The 20,717-nt window shown below is 36.2% G+C and overlaps 1 protein-coding gene across 2 annotated transcripts in view; it reads right to left on the reverse strand.

The window, feature by feature from the left end:
* Window positions 1–20,717, reverse strand: part of DMD (dystrophin) — a gene marked incomplete at its 5' end in the record, with an annotated part of 2,126,456 nt that overhangs the window by 1,362,349 nt on the left and 743,390 nt on the right. For both annotated transcript variants that reach the window (XM_082864911.1, XM_082864910.1), the window contains 4 exons: window positions 9–158; window positions 1,787–1,921; window positions 13,005–13,187; window positions 19,123–19,293. In XM_082864911.1, coding sequence (XP_082721037.1) covers window positions 9–158; window positions 1,787–1,921; window positions 13,005–13,187; window positions 19,123–19,293 — 639 coding nt within the window. The remainder of the gene's footprint in view (window positions 1–8; window positions 159–1,786; window positions 1,922–13,004; window positions 13,188–19,122; window positions 19,294–20,717) is intronic.

Raw genomic sequence — 20,717 nt, forward strand, 5'->3', positions numbered from 1 at the left:
TGTCATACCTCTTCATGTAGCTCTCTCCAACGAGAATTAAATGTCTCGAGTTCCTCATTGATCAGTTCATCCATGACTCCGCCATCTGTTAGGGTCTGTGCCAATATGCGAATCTGATTTGGGTTATCCTCTGAATGTTGCATCAAATTTTCAAGTGACTGAAATACATTTGCAATAATTACTATTTCACTTCTTTTTCTAAATCCATTGAACTAACCCAAAATGCTCAGTATCTTCTGATTCACATATAATTAAGTTATAAGCAACTTAAAGTAATATTTAATTGGGATAACAAAACATGAAAGATCATTGTTATTTCAAAACTATGATGTTGCTCCATGTCAATCTTCATGGGCTTGTGGCAGGACTATGGAATGGGGTACATAAAAAATGATTCACGGCCACCTTCTTCTCTGAGGCTCTCTACTATAATACCTGGAAGGTAAGACACTCAATTTCCCAACTTCTCTTATAGCTGGTGATGGCCAAGTGACATGATTCTGACAATGTACATAGGTAGAAATTCAAGAGCAGAGTTTCCCTTCTCACATGAAAAAAAAAAGTCACAGTACTTTAGAAGAAATCCCTCTGGCCTTCACACTTTTTCACACATATACGGCTTACAGGTAAAGTAGCCATATTTGGACTGGGAGACAATAAAAACAAGGATGAGGTCCTTCAATCTGTTCATTTAGTAGGATAAGTGCATGATCACATCCTTTGTTCTGGCCATGACCCTTTTACTCATGCGGTATAACTTTGCAAGTTTGTTTCATCTTTTTTGGAAGATGCTTCACACTGTTAGTTCACAACGAATGTTTGGTCACTGAACATCTCTGAATAGAACAGGGACATAATTATAGTCTATTTGAGGCCTCTCTCATTGTTCTTTGATACCTCTTCAAGTTTTACAATTCTCTTGCAAAAGTAAGGAAGTTGGATATAATCATGCCCAGGTTTCTCCTGCAATGTCCCAGGATTCCAATTCTATTCACTCAAAAACATTTCACATTTTCTTCACATTGTGATTAATTTATGTACCTTATTTTAGCAGATTTACAAAGGGGCTGCACTACAAGTGGCTCTACACACAATACATAGGCTAAAACTACATATTCATTACATATAAAGGATTATCCAAAAGTACAATAAAATGCATAGGACATAAATGATTGTCAGAAATTCACATAAATCAAAGCTTATACATGCAAACTCCTTCAACTTTTACTTTTAAAATATCTCCAAAATAAAACTTGAAAATGTACTAAAATTCTCTATGTACTAAAATGTATGAACATTTTAAAGATACATTTCCAATATCAAAGCATGCCTATTTAATACTTTGAAACATTCTGTAAGGTATAAATTTATGATTTTAAATAATTAAAAATATGTTCCAACTCAGTGAAGGTAGCTTTTAAACTGGAAATAATGTTTTACATTATCATCCTGTTTATCTCTACTCCAATGGAGCAAAACTGTGCATTCAAACTGTCTTTGCAGGTCTGTAGTAGATTTAAGCAGGTAAAGAAAAATGTAAACATAGAACATAGTGATATAGCAAAAGGCATATGTCCTCTCTAAGAGGTTATTTAAATTCTCTTTAAAATCTTAACACTGGAAGGTTCAGAGAGGAATCAAAGGTTTCATTCCAAGTGCTGGTGCTGGGGAAGGAATAGCAACTATACACTCTGCCTGGTTTTCTTTGAATTTATTTTCTATTTGATTCTTGACATCTTTCAATAATGCATATAAATTATCACAATTATATTAATTCACAACTTACATCTAGCACCTCAGAGATTTCCTCAGCTCCACCAGGAATATTTTCAGTGGCCTTAAGTTTAAATTCTACTTCATTTAGCCACTTGTTTGCCTTCTCCAAGTATGACAATAACTCATGCCAACATGCCCAAACTTCCTGTGAAAGAAATGTATATCACAAATGAAATATTTTGATAGAACAGTGAGAGTGCAATTTTGCCATTTCCATTTTTAAACCTTCTAAAAATAAAACATATTTTTTTACCTTTTCTTTGTAGATCATTGAAAATGCAACTAGTCATTTTGAGCATCTAATATGTCCATAATTACAAATCATTAACAAAATATTTTATTACATGAATAAATTCAAGACTCAGTGATTTACTTTTTTAAATAAAAAATAATTCATCAACATTACAGTCTGGTCCTTCTCAAACTCTTCCAAAATATAGCAGAGGGAGGAACACTCCCAAACTCATTCTATGAGGCCACCATCACCTTGATACCAAAAGGATGTCACAAAGAAAGAAAACTACAGGCCAATATCACTGATGAACATAGATGCAAAAATCCTCCACAAAATACTAGCAAACAGAATCCAACAGCACATTAAAAGGATCATACACCATGATCAAGTGGGGTTTATTCCAGGAATTCAATGATTCTTCAATATATGCAAATCAATCAACGTGATACACCACATTAACAAACTGAAGGAGAAAAACCATATGATCATCTCAAGAGATGCAGAGAAAGCTTTTGAAAAAAATCAACACCCATTTACGATAAAAGCCCTGCAGAAAGTAGGCATAGAGGGAACTTTCCTCAACATAATGAAGGCCATATATGACAAACCCACAGCCAACATCGTCCTCAATGGTGAAAAACTGAAAGCATTTCCACTAAGATCAGGAACAAGACAAGGTTGCCCACTCTCACCACTCTGATTCAACATAGGTTTTGAAGTTTTAGCCACAGCAGTCAGAGAAGAAAAGGAAATAAAAGGAATCCAAGGGCTTCCCTGGTGGCGCAGTGGTTGAGAGTCCACCTGCCGATGCAGGGGACACGGGTTCGTGCCCCGGTCCGGGAAGATCTCACATGCTGCAGAGTGGCTATGCCCGTGAGCCATGGCCGATGGGCCTGCGCATCTGGAGCCTGTTGCTCCGCAACGGGAGAGGCCACAGCAGTGAGAGGCCCGCGTACCGCAAAAAAGCAAAAAACAAAAAAAAAGGAATCCAAGTCGGAAAAGAATAAGTAAGGTGTCACTGTTTGCAGATGACATGATACTATACATAGAGAATCCTAAAGATGCTACCAGAAATCTACTAGAGCTAATCAATGAATTTGGTAAAGTAGCACGATACAAAATTAATGCACAGAAATCTCTTGCATTCCTATACATTAATGATGAAAAATCTGAAAGTGAAATCAAGAAAACACTCCCATTTACCACTGCAACAAAAAGAATAAAATATCTAGGAATAAACCTACCTAAGGAGACAAAAGACCTGTATGCAGAAAATTATAAGACACTGATGAAAGAAATTAAAGATGATACAAATAGATAGAGAGATATACCATGTTCTTGGATTGGAAGAATCAACATTGTGAAAAGGACTCTACTACCCAAAGCAATCTACAGATTCAACGCAATCCCTATGAAACTACCACTGGCATTTTTCAGAGAACTAGAACAAAAAATTTCACAATTTGTATGGAAACACAAAAGACCCCGAATAGCCAAAGCAATCTTGGGAACGAAAAACGGAGCTGGAGGAATCAGTCTCCCTGACTTCAGACTATACTACAAAGCTACAGTAATCAAGATAGTATGGTACTGGAACAAAAACAGAAAGATAGATCAATGGAACAGGATAGAAAGCCCAGAGATAAACCCACGCACATATGGTCACCTTATCTTTGATAAAGGAGGCAGGAATGTACAGTGGAGAGAGGCCAGCCTCTTCAGTAAGTGGTGCTGGGAAAACTGGACAGGTACATGTAAAAGTATGAGATTAGATCACTCCCTAACACCATACACAAAAATAAGCTCAAGATGGATTAAAGACCTAAATGTAAGGCCAGAAACTATCAAACTCTTAGAGGAAAACATAGGTAGAACACTCTATGACATAAATCACAGCAAGATCCTTTTTGACCCACCTCCTAGAGAAATGGAAATAAAAACAAAAATAAACAAATGGGACCTAATGAAACTTCAAAGCTTTTGCACAGCAAAGGAAACCATAAACAAGACCAAAAGACAACCCTCAGAAGGGGAGAAAATATTTGCAAATGAAGCAACTGACAAAGGATTAATCTCCAAAATTTATAAGCAGCTCATGCAGCTCAATAACAAAAGAACAAACAATCCAATCCAAAAATAGGCCAAAGTCCTAAACAGACATTTCTCCAAAGAAGATATACAGACTGCCAACAAACACATGAAAGAATGCTCAACATCATTAATCATTAGAGAAATGCAAATCAAAACTACAATGAGATATCATCTCACACCAGTCCGAATGGCCATCATCAAAAAATCTGGAAACAAAAAATGCTGCGGAGGGTGTGGAGAAAAGGGAACATTCTTGCACTGCTGCTGGGAATGAGAATTGGTACAGCCTTATGGAGAACAGTATGGAGGTTCCTTAAAAAACTACAAAGAGAACTACCATATGACCCAGCAATCCCACTACTGGGCATATACATTGAGAAAACCAAAATTCAAAAAAGTCATGTACCAAAATGTTCACTGCAGCTCTATTTACAATAGCCCGGAGATGGAAACAACCTAAGTGTCCATCATCGGATGAATGGATAAAGAAGATGTGGCACATATATACAATGGAATATTACTCAGCCATAAAAAGAAACAAAAATGAGCTGTTTGTAATCAGGTGGATGGACCTAGAGTCTGTCATATAGAGTGAAGTAAGTCAGAAAGAGAAAGACAAATACCGTATGCTAACACATATATATGGGATTTAAGGGGAAAAAATGTCATGAAGAACCTAGGGGTAAGACAGGAATAAAGACACAGACCTACTAGAGAATGGACTTGAGGATATGGGGAGGGGGAAGGGTAAGCTGGGACACAGCAAGAGAGTGGCATGGACATATATATACTACCAAATGTAACATAGATAGCTAGTGGGAAGCAGCCGCAGAGCACAGGGAGATCAGCTCGGTGCTTTGTGACCACCTAGAGGGGTGGGATGGGGGGGTGGCAGGGAGGGAGATGCAAGAGGGAAGAGATATGGGAACATATGTATATGTATAACTGATTCACTTTGTTATAAAGCAGAAACTAACACACCATTGTAAAGCAATTATACTCCAATAAAGATGTAAAAAAAAAACAAAAAAAAAAACACATTACAGTCTGGGAAATAGAAAAAATAAAAGCATATATAAAACTGCACGTATAAACCTAACATCCCAACACATCAACTATTACCACTTTCTGGGACCTCCTCTAAATTTTATCATATATAAATAACTAGATAGTTAAAAGTATAGTATGGATTTAACTATAGCTCTTTTTAATAAACATTATATCCTATATTTTTTTGTATATTGTTAGGTATATTTTTTAATAAAAATCTAAGGTTTCATTTAAGTAGCTATAGTTTGGTTTCCTTAGTTTTGTTTGCTATTAAATCCTTCTGGTGACCATCATCATGAATATGAATTTTTCCATATTTTAAATTATTTCCTTGTGGTATGTTATTAGAAATATGAATATGAACTATTTTGAAGATATTTTTATTTTTCAATGGCTTTTGATATACACTGTAAAAACTAATTAATATTCAAAAGTACTCATATATGAAAAAGCAAAATTTTAAGACTGCTACCAGAAGAATATAGAAGAGACTTTTTTTGACCTTGGGATGGGGAAGAATATCTAAAATAAGACATTTCGTAAAAACTGACCATAAGAAAGAGATAAATAAATTTAATTACATGAGAATTAAAACCTACTCATCAAAGAACACAAGAAATTGAAAAACAGCCTCAAACTTGAAGAAAACAACTGCAAAACTGGAAATAGATGAATATGAAAGGCACACTGAATCAGTTAAAAGATGAACATATAACCTAATAGAAAAATGAAACAAAATCCTGAACCAGTATTTGAAAGAAAAAGATACATGTGATAAACATTCACAAATATGTTCAGACTCATTAGTAACCAGGAGAATGTATGTCAGGATTACAGTGAGATATTTAACACGTTGACTGACACAAATGAGAAGTTTGACAATTCCAAGTGTGAGAGAAGATACGCATTAACACAAATTTGTATTTATTGCTGATAGGTGTGTATATTAGAATGATCATTTTGGAAAACAATGTCATTCCCAGTAAGGTGAATATTCACATACCTAACAACCCAGCAACTCCACTTTTCCATACACATCCTCAGAGAAACTGGTTTGGATGGACAACAAAGAGAGTTACAAGAATGTTCATTTCAGTACTTTTTGTAATAACCAAAATAAAAAAAAAAGAAGGAAATGAACCTTAATGTCCAGTGGCAAGAAAATGTACAAATACACTGTATCATATTTACACAGAGAATACAGAAGCAAAAATGAAAACTTCACCAAAGAGAGCCATATGGATGAGGCCCAGACACAAAAATGCTGAACAAAAAGAGCTAGCCCCAGAAAACAATATATTATAGGTTACCACTTTCTACAACCCTCAAAACAAGCAAAGTTAAGCAGTATATTGTTTAGGCATCCACATGTGTATGATAATTTTTTTTTAAGCAGAGAAATAATAAAGACAATTTTCTGGATTAGGGTTATGTCTGCTGGGAAAAAGTAGGAAGATGCATTAGAGGATAAGAATATTAAAAGAGTCATTTTCTATTAGCTTACAGATTGGAAATATTGGGCAAATTTATAGATATAGCAGTGCAATCACTACCCCCTGCAATCCCTCCCCCACAACCAAAAATGAAGCCTAGGAAGGAAGTTTTATTTTAGGAGAAACTAAAAATTCTAAAAATTCTATCAGATTCCCCATATTTTCACCTTTGCTCATAGCCCTTGCAAATGATGGAGAACATTCTCTCTCTAACTGATGAAAAGTATCAGTCTAACCTGCCTTGCTAGCCTACCAATTCTTGCTTAGTATTTTATGTACAGTTTATTACAGAAAGTGAAATTAAGTATTTTGCTTTAAAAAGTGATAGAAATCTTAAATCTGGGTCATTTCCAGCTCCTGCTGGACTACAGGCTGTCTTCCTTCTGGGCAAAGATCCCAGTGGGAAAATATAAATATCCCATCTAATACCCGAGGGTACTTTAGAGCTTTGAAGATAAGGAGATGCGATTGGTAATGTGTCTTATTAACTTTGGTGCAGATTGAGATAATGAACTACCTTGCTGATTTAACCATCAGGATGGATGGCCTCTTGTGTCCTCAATGCATCTGAAGGACACCGCTGGAGAGGCTGAATGTACTGGCTTTACAGGTCACCTTTGCAAAATAAAATATAGTCTTACAGCCTGAATTGGAGCTAAAAGCCACTTAGAATAACTGTTAACACTTTGGAACTTAAAATTACCTTGAAATCACCAAATTCAAAGTGACTTTGAAGAAAGTACAAATGAAAAAGGAAACTTCCATTGAAAATGGAGCTGATATGGTAAACCCTCCCCCCAACCTGATCCAGTCATATTAAAATGCTAGATAAAATATTTTAAAAAAACCTTTTCAATTTACAGCTGATTTATGAAACAAGTATGAAAAATCCTCAGGTGGCAGAAATAAAAGGGGAAGTTAAGTGCACTAAAGGTTGGGAAACCAAGCTTAACAAAATATTGGCATATCAGAACATAAAAGCTGGGGCATTCAAAACTAATTTGGGATGGGAAAAGAGGCATTGGTCTCATGCATTCCAGGGAGATGGAAAAGCGTAAAGCTGAGTGTCACCTCTCCTGGAAACAAGAACTATAAAATCCCCATCCACTGGAGTATAAGGAATTAGCAAGAAAGCTGAGGATCCTTTGGATTTTGGTTGGAAGATAAGGATCCACCGGTAAGGAAGTGAAACCTAAGTTTATGTCACATGAGGATAGAACATAACATCTCTCAGACTCTGGTAGGGACAAATAGAAAAGACTCATAAGGACCCTCCAATAGCCTACCACAGAAGGGATTTCCAGTAAAATATAATTCCTACTACAGATGAGCTCACAAACAAAAAAATTACAAGCGTGTGACAAAATTCACTACCACTAGAGGGAGTCAACAGTTGTAACAAATGGTAGAATCCATACATTGTGATCAGAGATAACAGAACATTGTTTTAAAAATTTTATAATAAATAAGTTGAGCCTGGTGATAAAAGTTGCCAGTAGGATCTACTTTTCTTGAGACTAACAACCAGAATTCATACTTAAGAAATAAAATGGCTAAGTTCCCTACATTCCATGTTGCTAAAACTTCTGCTAGATGTTTCTACAAGCCCTCATCTAAAGAGAGATGGCTAATGGGGAGGGCACTGGGGGAACATGAAGAGAGGAGAATTTGAAAAGTTAGGCAATCCTTTTTTCTTACCTTTTTATGAGGGTGTTTAGGGGAAACTCATCTGGTCCCTTGGTCCCTTTTCTTTACAGGATCTAAAAGAGCAATGCTCTTCAAGTGGGTGGGTATATTCAGAAAGGAATGGTTGACATGCATTCCCTACTGAGATGCTGGTATGGCCAAAGAGGGATCAAGGACAACTATTTCACGTTTCTCATTCCTAAGAGTTACGTAATATGGGATCTGCCAGCACCCACAGGTTGATTTGAGATATAGTGGGTAAGACAAAAAGGTTTAATTTTCAATGTGGTATAAGGCTATTGGCAAGAGTCAGCCTGAAATTCTTGTTGAATACTGTTATCATGTATGCTTAGGAAATCTTTTCTAGGGTTCAAAGTCCATGTGAACAAGGCCAACTGGGCTCTCCATCAGACCACAACAAACCTATAGAGAACAAGCCAGATCAGTAGTGATAACCTATAGAGTCTGGTGATAACAGACTCATCATCACAGATGTGTGTGGGTATTAACAAAACAGTTAATAGCAACTGCAGCCAGCCAAAGAAAGAACATCAGATGAGGAGTATTTTTCCTTCCTTATCCTCCCATATACTAAAATTAGAAGATTACTATCCAGAAATTGAGAGAAGAGGACTGTAAGATCTTTTTTTCTCACTCCCAAATCTGTATAAATTACTGAACCCACAAGATTAAGCTGGTGGAAGATTTTAATAAAGTATGAGATCAAAATTTATATGAGGCTTTTAGGGCTTCCCTGGTGGCACAGTGGTTAAGAATCCGCCTGCCAATGCAGGAGAGACGGGTTCGAGCCCTGGTCCAGGAAGATCCCACATGCCGCGGAGCAATGAAGTCCGTGCACCACAACTACTGAGCCTGCACTCTAGAGCCTGCGAGTCACAACTACTGAGCCTGCATGCCTAGAGCCCATGCTCCGCAACAAGAGAAGCCACCGCAATGAGAAACCCATGCACTGTAACGAAGAGTAGCCCCCACTCACTGCAACTAAAGAAAGCCCGAGCGCAGCAATGAAGACCAAACACAGCCAAAAAGAGAAAAACAAATACCGGACACAGCCAAAAATAAAATTAAAAAAATAAAAACAAAAAATTTATGAGACTTTTAATAACTAAAAGTAAATGAAAACTTAGAGGATCAGACTGAAATACTGATTAAAAAGCCAACTATAGGCAGAAAATGGAGTTTAACCTGGTTGGTCTTAGTTACTGGAAAACCAAAACCGTTTCATGCTATTACTCATTAAGTTGAGATTTCTCAACCAACTATATTACATAAGTTTAAATTGTTTAAAGGAAAAAAACAGAATTACACAAAAGCAGAAGATTATGCAAAAGAGACAAATTTGCAAAACAACTAAGTAAAACATTGAGAAATGGAAAATACAGCCTTTGAAAAAATACAAACACACACACATATAGATAGATCTGAATGCAGAGATGAATGTATTTATATATCAAAGAATAAATTATGCACTAGGCAGGTGAAGAGAAAACTTGAGAACTGGAAGACAGATTTTAGAAAATTACCCAGAATCCAAAAGATAGAGATAGAAATATAGAAAATATTAAAGAGAAGCCAAGAATCTGAATACAGGATGGGGAGATTCTTCATAGATCTAATAAAGGTTCCCCTAGGAAGGAATGGAGAGATTAGGAGAAAGAAAACCTCCAAAAAAGTTTTTTGGAGACCACCAAAGAAAGAAAGAATCTTTCTGTTCTTATTAATACACCAGGTGACAAAGTACAAATGAAAGCAAATTACACATAGATAGACTGAAACTGCAATGCATCAAAGACAAAGAGAAAATGGAAATGTACCTGAGAAAATTATAAAGAAACAATAATTTGGCAGCAGACTTCTTGACAGCAAGAAATTGCAGAAGAAAACAGAATAACATTTTTCAGTGTTGTAAAAAAATAACTCCCCTAGCATAATTATATGCTCAGCTAGGCCATTCCTCAACACTGAGAGCGAAAAATAAAGGCATTTTCAGTCATACAAAGTCTGAGAGCACTTGCTATTCACACTCAGTGAAAGAGCAGAAGCAAAAGAAGGGTACAGAAAAGCAAAAATCATCACAGAAGTTGGTAAAATAGTGATGGCAAATCTAAATAAATATTAATAATAATAATTCCAACAACACAGTGGCAATAGCACTGACTAATTTAGGGGGATAAGAAATAGGGTGCAACAACAATATGGAAGATGGGAAATAAATTCAGAGTTAAATGATTCTAGTGGTTCTGCTATATCATTGTTAGGTGTGTAGAAATATTTATCATTGGTGGTCTTTGTGGATTAAGGTATGCAAGACAGTATTTAAGGTAATTAAGGGTTCCATTAAAATAAATAGCATATATATTCCAAACCAGTGGAGAAGGAATAAAGAGAGACTAAATAACTTGATAACTTTAACACGAAGAGGAAAGTTTAGAAGTGTCATTACAGATGAGAAATGGAACGATAATTCATAAAAAATCTTGAAAATTTTGTTATTAATATGAAAATTAATTAATTTTGGAAAACATACCCCAAAATAGATCTCTGGAGGAGTAGCGTATTTCTTTTAACATCTTTAATGGAGTATAATTGCTTTACAGTGTTGTGTTAGTTTCTGCTGTATAACAAAGTGAATCCGCTCTATGTATACATATATCCCTCTGGCGTCTCCCTCCCACCCTCCCAATCCCATCCCTCTAGGTGGTCACAATGCATCGAGCTGATCTCCTGTGCTACGCGGCTGCTTCCCACTAGCTATCTATTTTACATTTGGTAGTGTATATATGTCCATGACACTCTCTCACTTCGTCCCAGCTTATCCTTCCCCCTCCCCGCGTCCTCAAGTCCATTCTCTACGTCTGTGCCTTTATTCCTATCCTGCCCCTAGGTTCTTCAGAACCATTTTTTTTTTTTTTTAGATTCCATATATATGTGTTAGCATATGGTGTTTGTTTTTCTCTTTCTGACTTACTTCACTCTGCATGACAGACTCTAGGTCCATCCACCTCACTACAAATAACTCAATTTCCTTTCTTTTATGGCTGAGTAAAATTCCATTGTATATATGTGCCACACCTTCTTTATCCATTCATCTGTCGATGGACCCTTAGGTTGCTTCCACATCCTGGCTATTGTAAATAGAGCTGCAATGAACACTGTGGTACATGAACAAACAATCCAATCCAAAAATGGGCAGAAGACCTAAATAGACATTTCTCCAGAGTAGCATATTTTTAAGTGAACAACATGAATAATAGAAAGCAAAGAATAATGATGATGTAAAGAAATTAGGAACCTAAGAAAACAATATTTAAATGTTTTATTTGAATATGATCAGAAAGCACTTCCTTAGATATAAAAAAGTCCTTATCTCATATAACATGATATTGAATCAGCTGTGACTTCCTTGAAACTTTCAGGGTCATCTCTTCCCATTCTTTGTGTTATTTTCTGTAGTACTGACATAGCACCAATTGAAGAGATTTTCCTTTATATTCTCAGCAACTATAATAGTTCCTTGAATACAGAAGGCACTAGGCAAGTGTGTGAGGAGTGAATTGGATAAAAAATGAACAGGGACTGATAAATAAAGAAGGAACTGGAATTGATAATGGAGAAACTTGGAGTTGTAATATTGGAAATCTTGGGTACAGGGTGAAGGATACAGTTTTAATATTTTTTAAAGGTCTACTCTATTGGTCTGAGTTTTATCTGCCTCTAAACATAAAACACTTAATATAAAAAGCTCCCTTAACAATCATGTTCTTCAACAATAATGGGACACCTGAATTCTTTATCAACTATATTCACAAAGATGACTCAGTTTATGCAGGAGAAGTTGGCTGAATTTAAAGCCCAATTGGTGTGCAGTATCTGGCAGCTTCAGCATTTGGTAGTAAGTAAAGTTTTGGCGTCCTTGACATGATACAAACTGCTAATAAACAGTATTTTCACATGGAGAATCACAGTTTGCTTTTGTTACAATTACATGGTAATCACTTGGGGTATCTGAATTCCTTATCAAGTATATTCAGAGTATCATAACCTAAGGAGTAAAGCATATGGGAAAGATAAGGCAGGACTTATGATAATAAATTAATATAATGTAAAATGTCCAAAAAAAAGCTAGTTAGACAATATGTCTTGTAAAGAACTCTATAGGGCACCGCAATTGTTAAAAGAGAATTATAATAAGATATACTTTCTCCCCAGAATACCTTCCTGCTAAGATAATTATATGACTTTATGGACATTCAAATATATGAAAAAAGAGAGACCAGTTTCTATAAATCTTGAGAAAACTTATTCATGGGATTTTGTGACCTAATAATAATAATAATAATAATAATAACAACAACAACAGACTGGGAGTGGCTTACAAGTACTGAGTGCTAGGCTAAGTACTTTATATAGAATAGCTTATTTAATTTTCTCACTCTATGAAATCAGTATTATTTTTATGTCCATTTTATAGATAGGAAACAGGTTTATAGAAGTTAAGCAAATGGCCCACAGTTGCAAACTTGTAAGTGCCTGAGTGAAGAATTTGAGCCTAAGTAATCTTAAACCAGAGTTTGTGTTCTTAATCACTATGCTTCACATATAACCATAAGCTGACATATACTAATTGATAAAGATCAAGAAAAGCAACTGACTTCCAAAGTCTTGCATTTCCCATTCAGCCTGGTGCAGAGCCACTGGTAGTTGGTGGTCAGAGTGTCAAGTTCCTTTTTTAAGGCCTCTTGTGCTGCAGCTGGAGCTTGAGCTATGACATTGTTTACAGACTCAGTGAGGAGTTTCACTTTTGCTTCTTTTTGCTGGGCCTCTTCTTTAGCTCTCTGAAAAATAAACAATGCTCTCTTAATAGCAAGGCAATGACTTTACTTTCAAGATGCATTCCTATATATCATATTCTTTCTTCCTTGCAACATTTCTGTTAGAATGAGATTAATAAAAATAAATCCACTACGGACTGCAATCACTTCCATAAATTTGAGTTTAGTGATGGGACTTCCTTGGTGGTGCAGTGGTTAAGAATCCACCTGCCAATGCAGGGGACATGGGTTCGAGCCCTGGTCTGGGAAGATCCCACATGTCATGCGCCAAAATTACTGAGCCTGCGCGCCACAACTACTGAGCCTGTGCACAACTACTGAAGCCTGTGCGCCTAGAGCCCGTGCTCTGCAACAAAAGAAGCCACCGCACTGAGAAGCCCGCGCACCACAACAAAGAGTAGCCCCCACTACCTCCATCTCGCTGCAACTAGAGAAAGCCTGCGTGCAGCAATGAAGACCCAACACAGCCAAAAATAAATAAATTAAATAAAATTTTAAAAAAAATTTGAGTTCAGTGACAATTGGAAACTTGCAGGAAAAAATTTATAATCAGAATGTAACTGACCTTTAATCAGAATAGTTTGAAAAGTAGTCTGTATGTGGATGTGTATTTGTGGAGAACACACAAACACACACACACACACACACACATATATACACACACATATGTGAAATAAGCAAGAAACAAATATTTCAATGCTAACTAGGTTCAAAAACATCTCATAGTCTAGAATTGAAATCACTTATAAATTACTTGGATGGATGAATATTGAAATCAGTGCAAATATCATTATTTAAATCAAAGAATAATTAACACAGAAATAAGTCTTCTTAATGCTATATTTGGAAAATATTTTGTTAAAAGAAAGCTGTGTTCAGTAACTGAAAATGCGTAAGAGAAAGAGAAGAGAAATTCCTGACATGAGGGGGCTGGCCTAGTACAGCTATGCCTTGGTATTCTTGTGTTGAAGATAAACTGTTTCACAAAACATCAATATCAGACATGCTACTTTGTTACCACTGCAGATCATGACAGAAATTCCACTCCATAATCATGTAAGAATATAGACAAAAACATAAACAATGTCCAAACCAGAAAATATCAGACACTTCCCCATCCTGTTAATGAGTCACTGCTGCTTCTTTATCAATTATTACGTATCTTCAGCCTCTCTCTAGTCTTCTCTCCTTCCAGGAAAAATGTATTAAGATACCCAATCACAGAGTTACTCCTACTAGGTGTCAAAATGAAATCCAGAGCAAAGCCCTTAAACCCTCCCTTAAATCATCTAACACAAACCCACATCCTACAACAGGTTTGAATACTCTCTTACTCGTATAACCCATGGTTGCCCATGGTGTGTATTCTCCCTCATTACCAAAAGTAATAAACTCAACTTGTTCAACTACAGGAGTGTTGCTATTCGTCTGTGGGTTACTATGAAGGCCGACCTTGAGATGAGCTTTCCAGCATAAGTAGTTTATGCACGATGTGAAGGAAGCAGTGGTAGGGAGATGGGGAATGGAAAGAGAATGGAGATTAGAAGGGTATACTTATTAACCCAGCAATTGCTGTTGGTGACTGGAGTTTAATCCTGCCAAGAAGCTCTGGGAAACACAGGTCTCAGGTTTATCCCACTCAGGGGTGAGGGCACTGGGGTATTTATACACCATCTCCCATCATTGGTTGAACCCTGTTGGGGGATGTTAATTTCCTAGTATGTGAAGCCATCCTCAGGTGGAAAAAGTGGGATTCGGTGGCCTCAGAAAGCTGTCAGGTAAAGAAATGCAGATTCTGGCAGGTGGAAGTTGTGCCTATATGCAGTATAGTAGTGAGAATAAGGGGATATAGGCAGTAAATGGGCAAAGTCAGCTATAGAATGCCTTTCTAATTTTCAACACAATCACTCTATGCCTTTGGATTTAGTCCCATAATGCCTTAAAAAAGTATAAAATACGATAGCAAATGCAAGTTGTTTTGACTATTAAATGACTGCCTTCACTGATTTTAATTGATTGAAATTTTATTTCAAAATTTTAAATAAATCTGTCTTTTGGCACACTGAGCATGGGATTTGTTTCTATGCAAACCATATTTTGGCCAGTGTAATTTTAGCATTAAAAACAACTTTGACAAACATTAATCACTTAGTATGTGCTACTGTGTGCTATGACAGACATGTCGTATGTACTACCTCACTGGATATTTAACGAAACCTTGTGAAATAAGTTTTGTTTTCTCTATATTACACATCCGAGAACCGAGGTTCAGAGAGTTTAAGTAAATCATCCTGGGAGTTACATCTTTTCTTTCACATAGCTTCTGTTAAGCCCATCTCAAATCCTCTGTGAGATGAAGAAGGAACATGATGTAGTGGATCCAGTGAATGAAACTGCATTTTATGCAAATTATAAACAACCCATGAAACGATCAAAAATGCAGAATAAGAAACATTTCCCCCTGATGTTTAGGCGTTCATAAATTCTTTTTTAAAATCAGGCTTAGAAATTGGGAAAGGTTCAGAGAAGAATGGTAAGAGAAAAGGAGATCATGACCAATTTCTCCACTGCAGGGAAAGGTAGAAAACTAAATGACTGCTATAGTTTAGACATAATCCTCATCAGAAGTGGTGGATTTTTTTCCATATATTTCTAGGAAGCTAACCATCATAAGCTCAGACACTTTTCATTGCCAATACCTCGAACCAGTGGTTGTCAAAATGTGCTTCCTTGGAACCACCTTGGAACTTATTCCTTGGCATGACCTGGAAACTTTTTAGAAATGAAAAATCTCAGGCGCCACCTCAGTCTTCCAGGTGATTCTGATCCTCCCCCCATTGGGATTATTCTAGCCTGCCCCCCCTCCCCCAGAATGAGAAGAGCAAATACATGTATGTAATTCCTAGTAAACACTAGGACTAGAGTTACCATATTGTAAAAATTTTAAAAAGAAACAAAGAAAACCATCAAAAACTGAAATTCCAGAGTTTTTTTTAAAGGGTTTAATATAAATTTCAGCATACAGTCACTTCAGACCTTCAAAAGAATCAGATGTTGCTAATGAAACACTCCCCTTGGCTCTTTTATGTTAATAGAAAAGTTTTGTTTACAGAGAAAAAAGAAGTCAAAAGCAGCATTATCATTTTCAAGTAAAACACAGGAGAGAAAAGTAAAGAAACAGAAAGTCTCTACTTTTTATCTGATTAAATCAAGGAGAAATGACGAAGTAGGTCTATGAGTCTCTTCCGACAATGAAGAAAAATTTGCTCTCAACAGGAGCACAGGTGGAAGCCTGAACAAGGTACTATCACTACCCTCTAGGTAGGGAAACAGACTGAAAGAGATTACCTTGACTGGCAGACGGAAAACACAAGAAATGCCAACTCCCTTTGCTGTTGTGGACACAAGCTGCCTGAGCTTTTCCTCTTTTCAATATTACCCCCATATGCACCAGTTTTGTAGCTAAATCTGTTATTTAAACATGCAAATCAGTGTGAACTGATTGGTTGGGCCACTCATTTCAGGGATTGTGTATAACTTTTTAAAAAAATTTGAGACAGTCTACTCTCCAGTACTGGAAAAGGAAAAGGGATCTGACTGAGTGGTTACCAGATAAGCAAAGTGTTCAAGGAATGAGGGGAGAGGGCCAGATCCAATCAAAGGAACCAGGAAACACAGAACAGCTGAACACAAGCTGACTGCTGATTATCTCCTTAGGGATCTGAAGTAGTGGCTACGCAGCATTAGAAGAGATGGCGAGAAAAGCCATGAGGGAATTGAGACGTGCGAGGAAAGGCAAGTGGGGTGGCACATGCTTCACAGAATGGAATGGAATGGCATATCATAGCTTAGAACAGCTTAGAATGGGATAGGGATAGAGGGAAATATATTCTTGATTCTACTACAGATAAAGCCTCTGACTATGAGTAAATTATTTGACCTATCTGGGAATTTCCGTTTTCTGATCTGCACAGAGGAAGTGTAGACTAGTTTTCTTCCAAAGTACCCTCCAGCTCTCACATTCTATAATGATATAATTTCCTTAATGGGGACCTCCCCACAGTCAAACTTAAAATCATTATAGTCCTTCCAATGGCTTTCTCATTTCACTAAGAGTGAAAACCCCTCCGTATCCTACAAAGCTCCTGTGTTAGCAGATATCTACTCAGCCCCTACAAATCACCTCAGGTCATTTATCCTGTTTTACTCTCTTCAGGCAGGTGGGCCTCTTTCTCTTCCCAATTAGCCTTAGGGTCTTTGCAGGAGCTCTTCCCTCAGAATGGAATGTGCCCCATAAGACATTTTTAAGGTTGGCTTTTTCTTATGATTCATATCTCAGATTAAATATAATTCCTCACAAATGCCCTACAAATCAACCCTTTCTAAAACAGCATCTCACCACCTCCAACTGCCACCTGCACTCTAGTTATTATTTATTTCACAATCCTGGTTTATTTTTTTGGGAAATCATCATGATCTCAAATGAATTTTTAAATTTCTCCATTCATTGCCTACCCCCCCCCCGCCCCAACTAGAATGAAAATTCCAAGAAGTCAGGTAGCTTTTATGTATTGCACACTACTGTATTCTGTGTCTAGAAGGGTGTTTGACAGTAAGTATACAATATTTCTTGATAAATGAATGATGTATGGTATTGTTAGATTAGAATGATTCTGTAGTTTTTAATACTCAAAGACACTATTACTGTTTATCCAAATATAGTCTTCCTTATATGTTTTAATTTTAATTTCCATGTGACTAAAGCCATATGATATCTTTGATATTTAAGCATCTGAGTTTTCATGTGGGCACATTCTACTATTAATTACAATATTCATTGAATAATCATATAAAATATGTAATAAAGTGCATATAATTAATTTCTTACCACACAACAATGATAATAATAATGGTAATAATAATTAACTAGTTTGGGACATCTATTTTGTGTACTACATTAGGACTTTTATGTTTCACCCTTCAAATAATTCTGAAAATCAGGTATTTTGATATCCAGTTCACAAATGAGGGAATGAAAGCTCACTGGGCTTATGCAACTTGCCCAAGTTTACACAGTTGGCAAGGGGCCAAAGCAGGTTTTAAACCCAAGTGTCTAGCTCCAAAATGATTCTGCTCCATCATGAGGCCTCAAACCAAACAAATATGCATTAATAATTCACCTAGGCTAATGTGGTTAAAAAATGTGTTATTGCTAGTACATGAAGATAATAAGTATCATTATAGCTGCAAATCATTGAGTGCTCACTCTGAGCTAGGCAATTTACTTACATTTAAGTTTCAATCCTCAGTTGATACTTTCAAGTTATAAAATGAGATGATTTACACATGAAAAAAATAGAGGATTACACTGACTACTGAGTTGTCCGGGGCCATCCTGAAATGCAGTTGTGTAGATCCAATTACCAAGCTTCACCTCCCAGTCCTTTCTACATACCTGTTTCCTTGGTCCTAAATCAATGTTGTATTTTTTATCCTATCGTTTCAAGAGAAGTTCATGTAAACACAGTCCTTTTATCCATATTAAAGACCATCAGCTAAAATATTTAGTACTCCGAAATTCTAAGAAACCCTTTAAACCACCAAATTAACACAGCCTGTTGACATTTCCAACTGTCATTTCAATAACACTTTGACATATTTCCAGTTTGAATTTGCATCAGCTAGAAACATCTAATGTGAGTAGCTGATTCCAATCTCTTAATAGTACATAATTTCAAGGGGAAAATGCTCCAAACCGTGATTGTCAATATTTATGTTGTGACCACAATGCACAGACTTAATAAATAAAAAGTTTAAACATTCTACACAATGTATATCAAACTTGAAGCTAAATCAATCAAAAAGCAACCTCTACTATTAAACCAAGAAAAGAGCCGGCTGTGCAGAATCACAATTTGTTTTATTTGGTTTCTTTTACCTTCATCTCTTCAACTGCTGTCTGTAATTCATCTGGGGTTTTATATTCAAAATCTCTCTCTAGGTATTCTTCTTCAGCTTGTGTCATCCATTCATGCATCTCTGATAAATCTTTCTGAAGGCTTACAGTTTTATCCAAACCTCCCTTTAAGGCCTCCTTTCTGGCATAGACCTTCCATAAAACAAACCAAGAAGTAAAGCATGAATATTGAAAGTCACAAAACATTACCATTATATTATTACTGACGAATCTGTAAATAATAGAAAGCTTAGATACAAAAGATGAAGCAAGAAGTAAAAAGCTTACATGAAGGAGGAAAGTAAGTCATAGCAATTGGATACACTTAATTTCACCTAAGTGTTAAAATGAGATATAGGCATTTCCTTGGCATAATGAACAGATTCTCTTAAGACCATAATTTAGCTATTGTGTATGGTAATGCATTTCTGCAAATGGAGAATAAAGAAAAACATTGTTTCAGTTGGAAGAGTAAATTTATTGGCACACAATAGAAGTAGAAATTCTTTGTGCTCTTTGATGCTGTTTTACAAGTTCAAATATCCTAGGAACTTAATAATCATATACCTACAGAAAACTCTCATAAAAAAGAAAAAAATAGAAAATGGATAAAAGACATAGTCATGTAATTCACAGAAATAAAATTAAAATGAGGCCATATATATGTGAAAAGATGCTCAGTATCATTTATAGTTAAATAACAGCAAATTAAATTAAATTAGTATGTTTTCAAATATGAGACTGGAAAAAACTAGCAAAAATACCCAGTTTGAGCAGGGATGTGGGAAAAGAAAAGTTTTTATACCCGTTGAGGGAAATATCTGACATAGTACAACCTTTTAGACAGTAAATTGGCAAAATGCATTAAATTTCTTAATGTTCATAAATCTGAGTCTACTCTTCCACTTTAAAGAATGAATCATACAAAACGAAGTGTACAAAGTTGTATGTACACTATTCAATTCAGCTTTGGAGACAGCAACATATTGGAAACAAACCCAAATGTGCTTTCATGGAGAGTTAGTTAAATAAATAGTGGGATACACATGTACACACACAGAATAGGATACCACATAGCACCAATACATCTATACTGAAGCGAAAGTTATCCAGTATTTAATTTTAAATTAAAAAAAACAAGTTGAAAAACAGCATGTGTGACAGGAGACTTGTGCCTTGTAAAGCCTCATACATTTCTGAAATACTAACTTTATAACAGAATTTATTACTTATTAACCAGAAAGATAGCAAAACTTAAAATACCTAAGAGAAAATCGTGCATGATAATAGCTTGTTATAAAGTACCCTGCTGTAACACATTGAGGGAAAAACCTCAATTCAGTATTAGAATGATTATATATAGTGCTTCTCTTTTACCTTAAAAAATAACTCTAGGGACTTCCCTGGTGGTGCAGTGGCTAGGAATCTGCCTGCCAATGCAGGGAACACAGGTTCGAGCCCTGGTCCGGGAAGATCCCACATGCTGCGGAGCAACTAAGCCCGTGTGCCACAACTATTGAGCTTGCGCTCTACAGCCTGTGAGCCACAACTACTGATCCCATATGCCACAACTACTG

Source organism: Leucopleurus acutus (genome assembly GCF_964270905.1).
Source record: "Leucopleurus acutus genome assembly, chromosome: X".
Classification (NCBI taxonomy): Eukaryota; Metazoa; Chordata; class Mammalia; order Artiodactyla; family Delphinidae; genus Leucopleurus; species Leucopleurus acutus.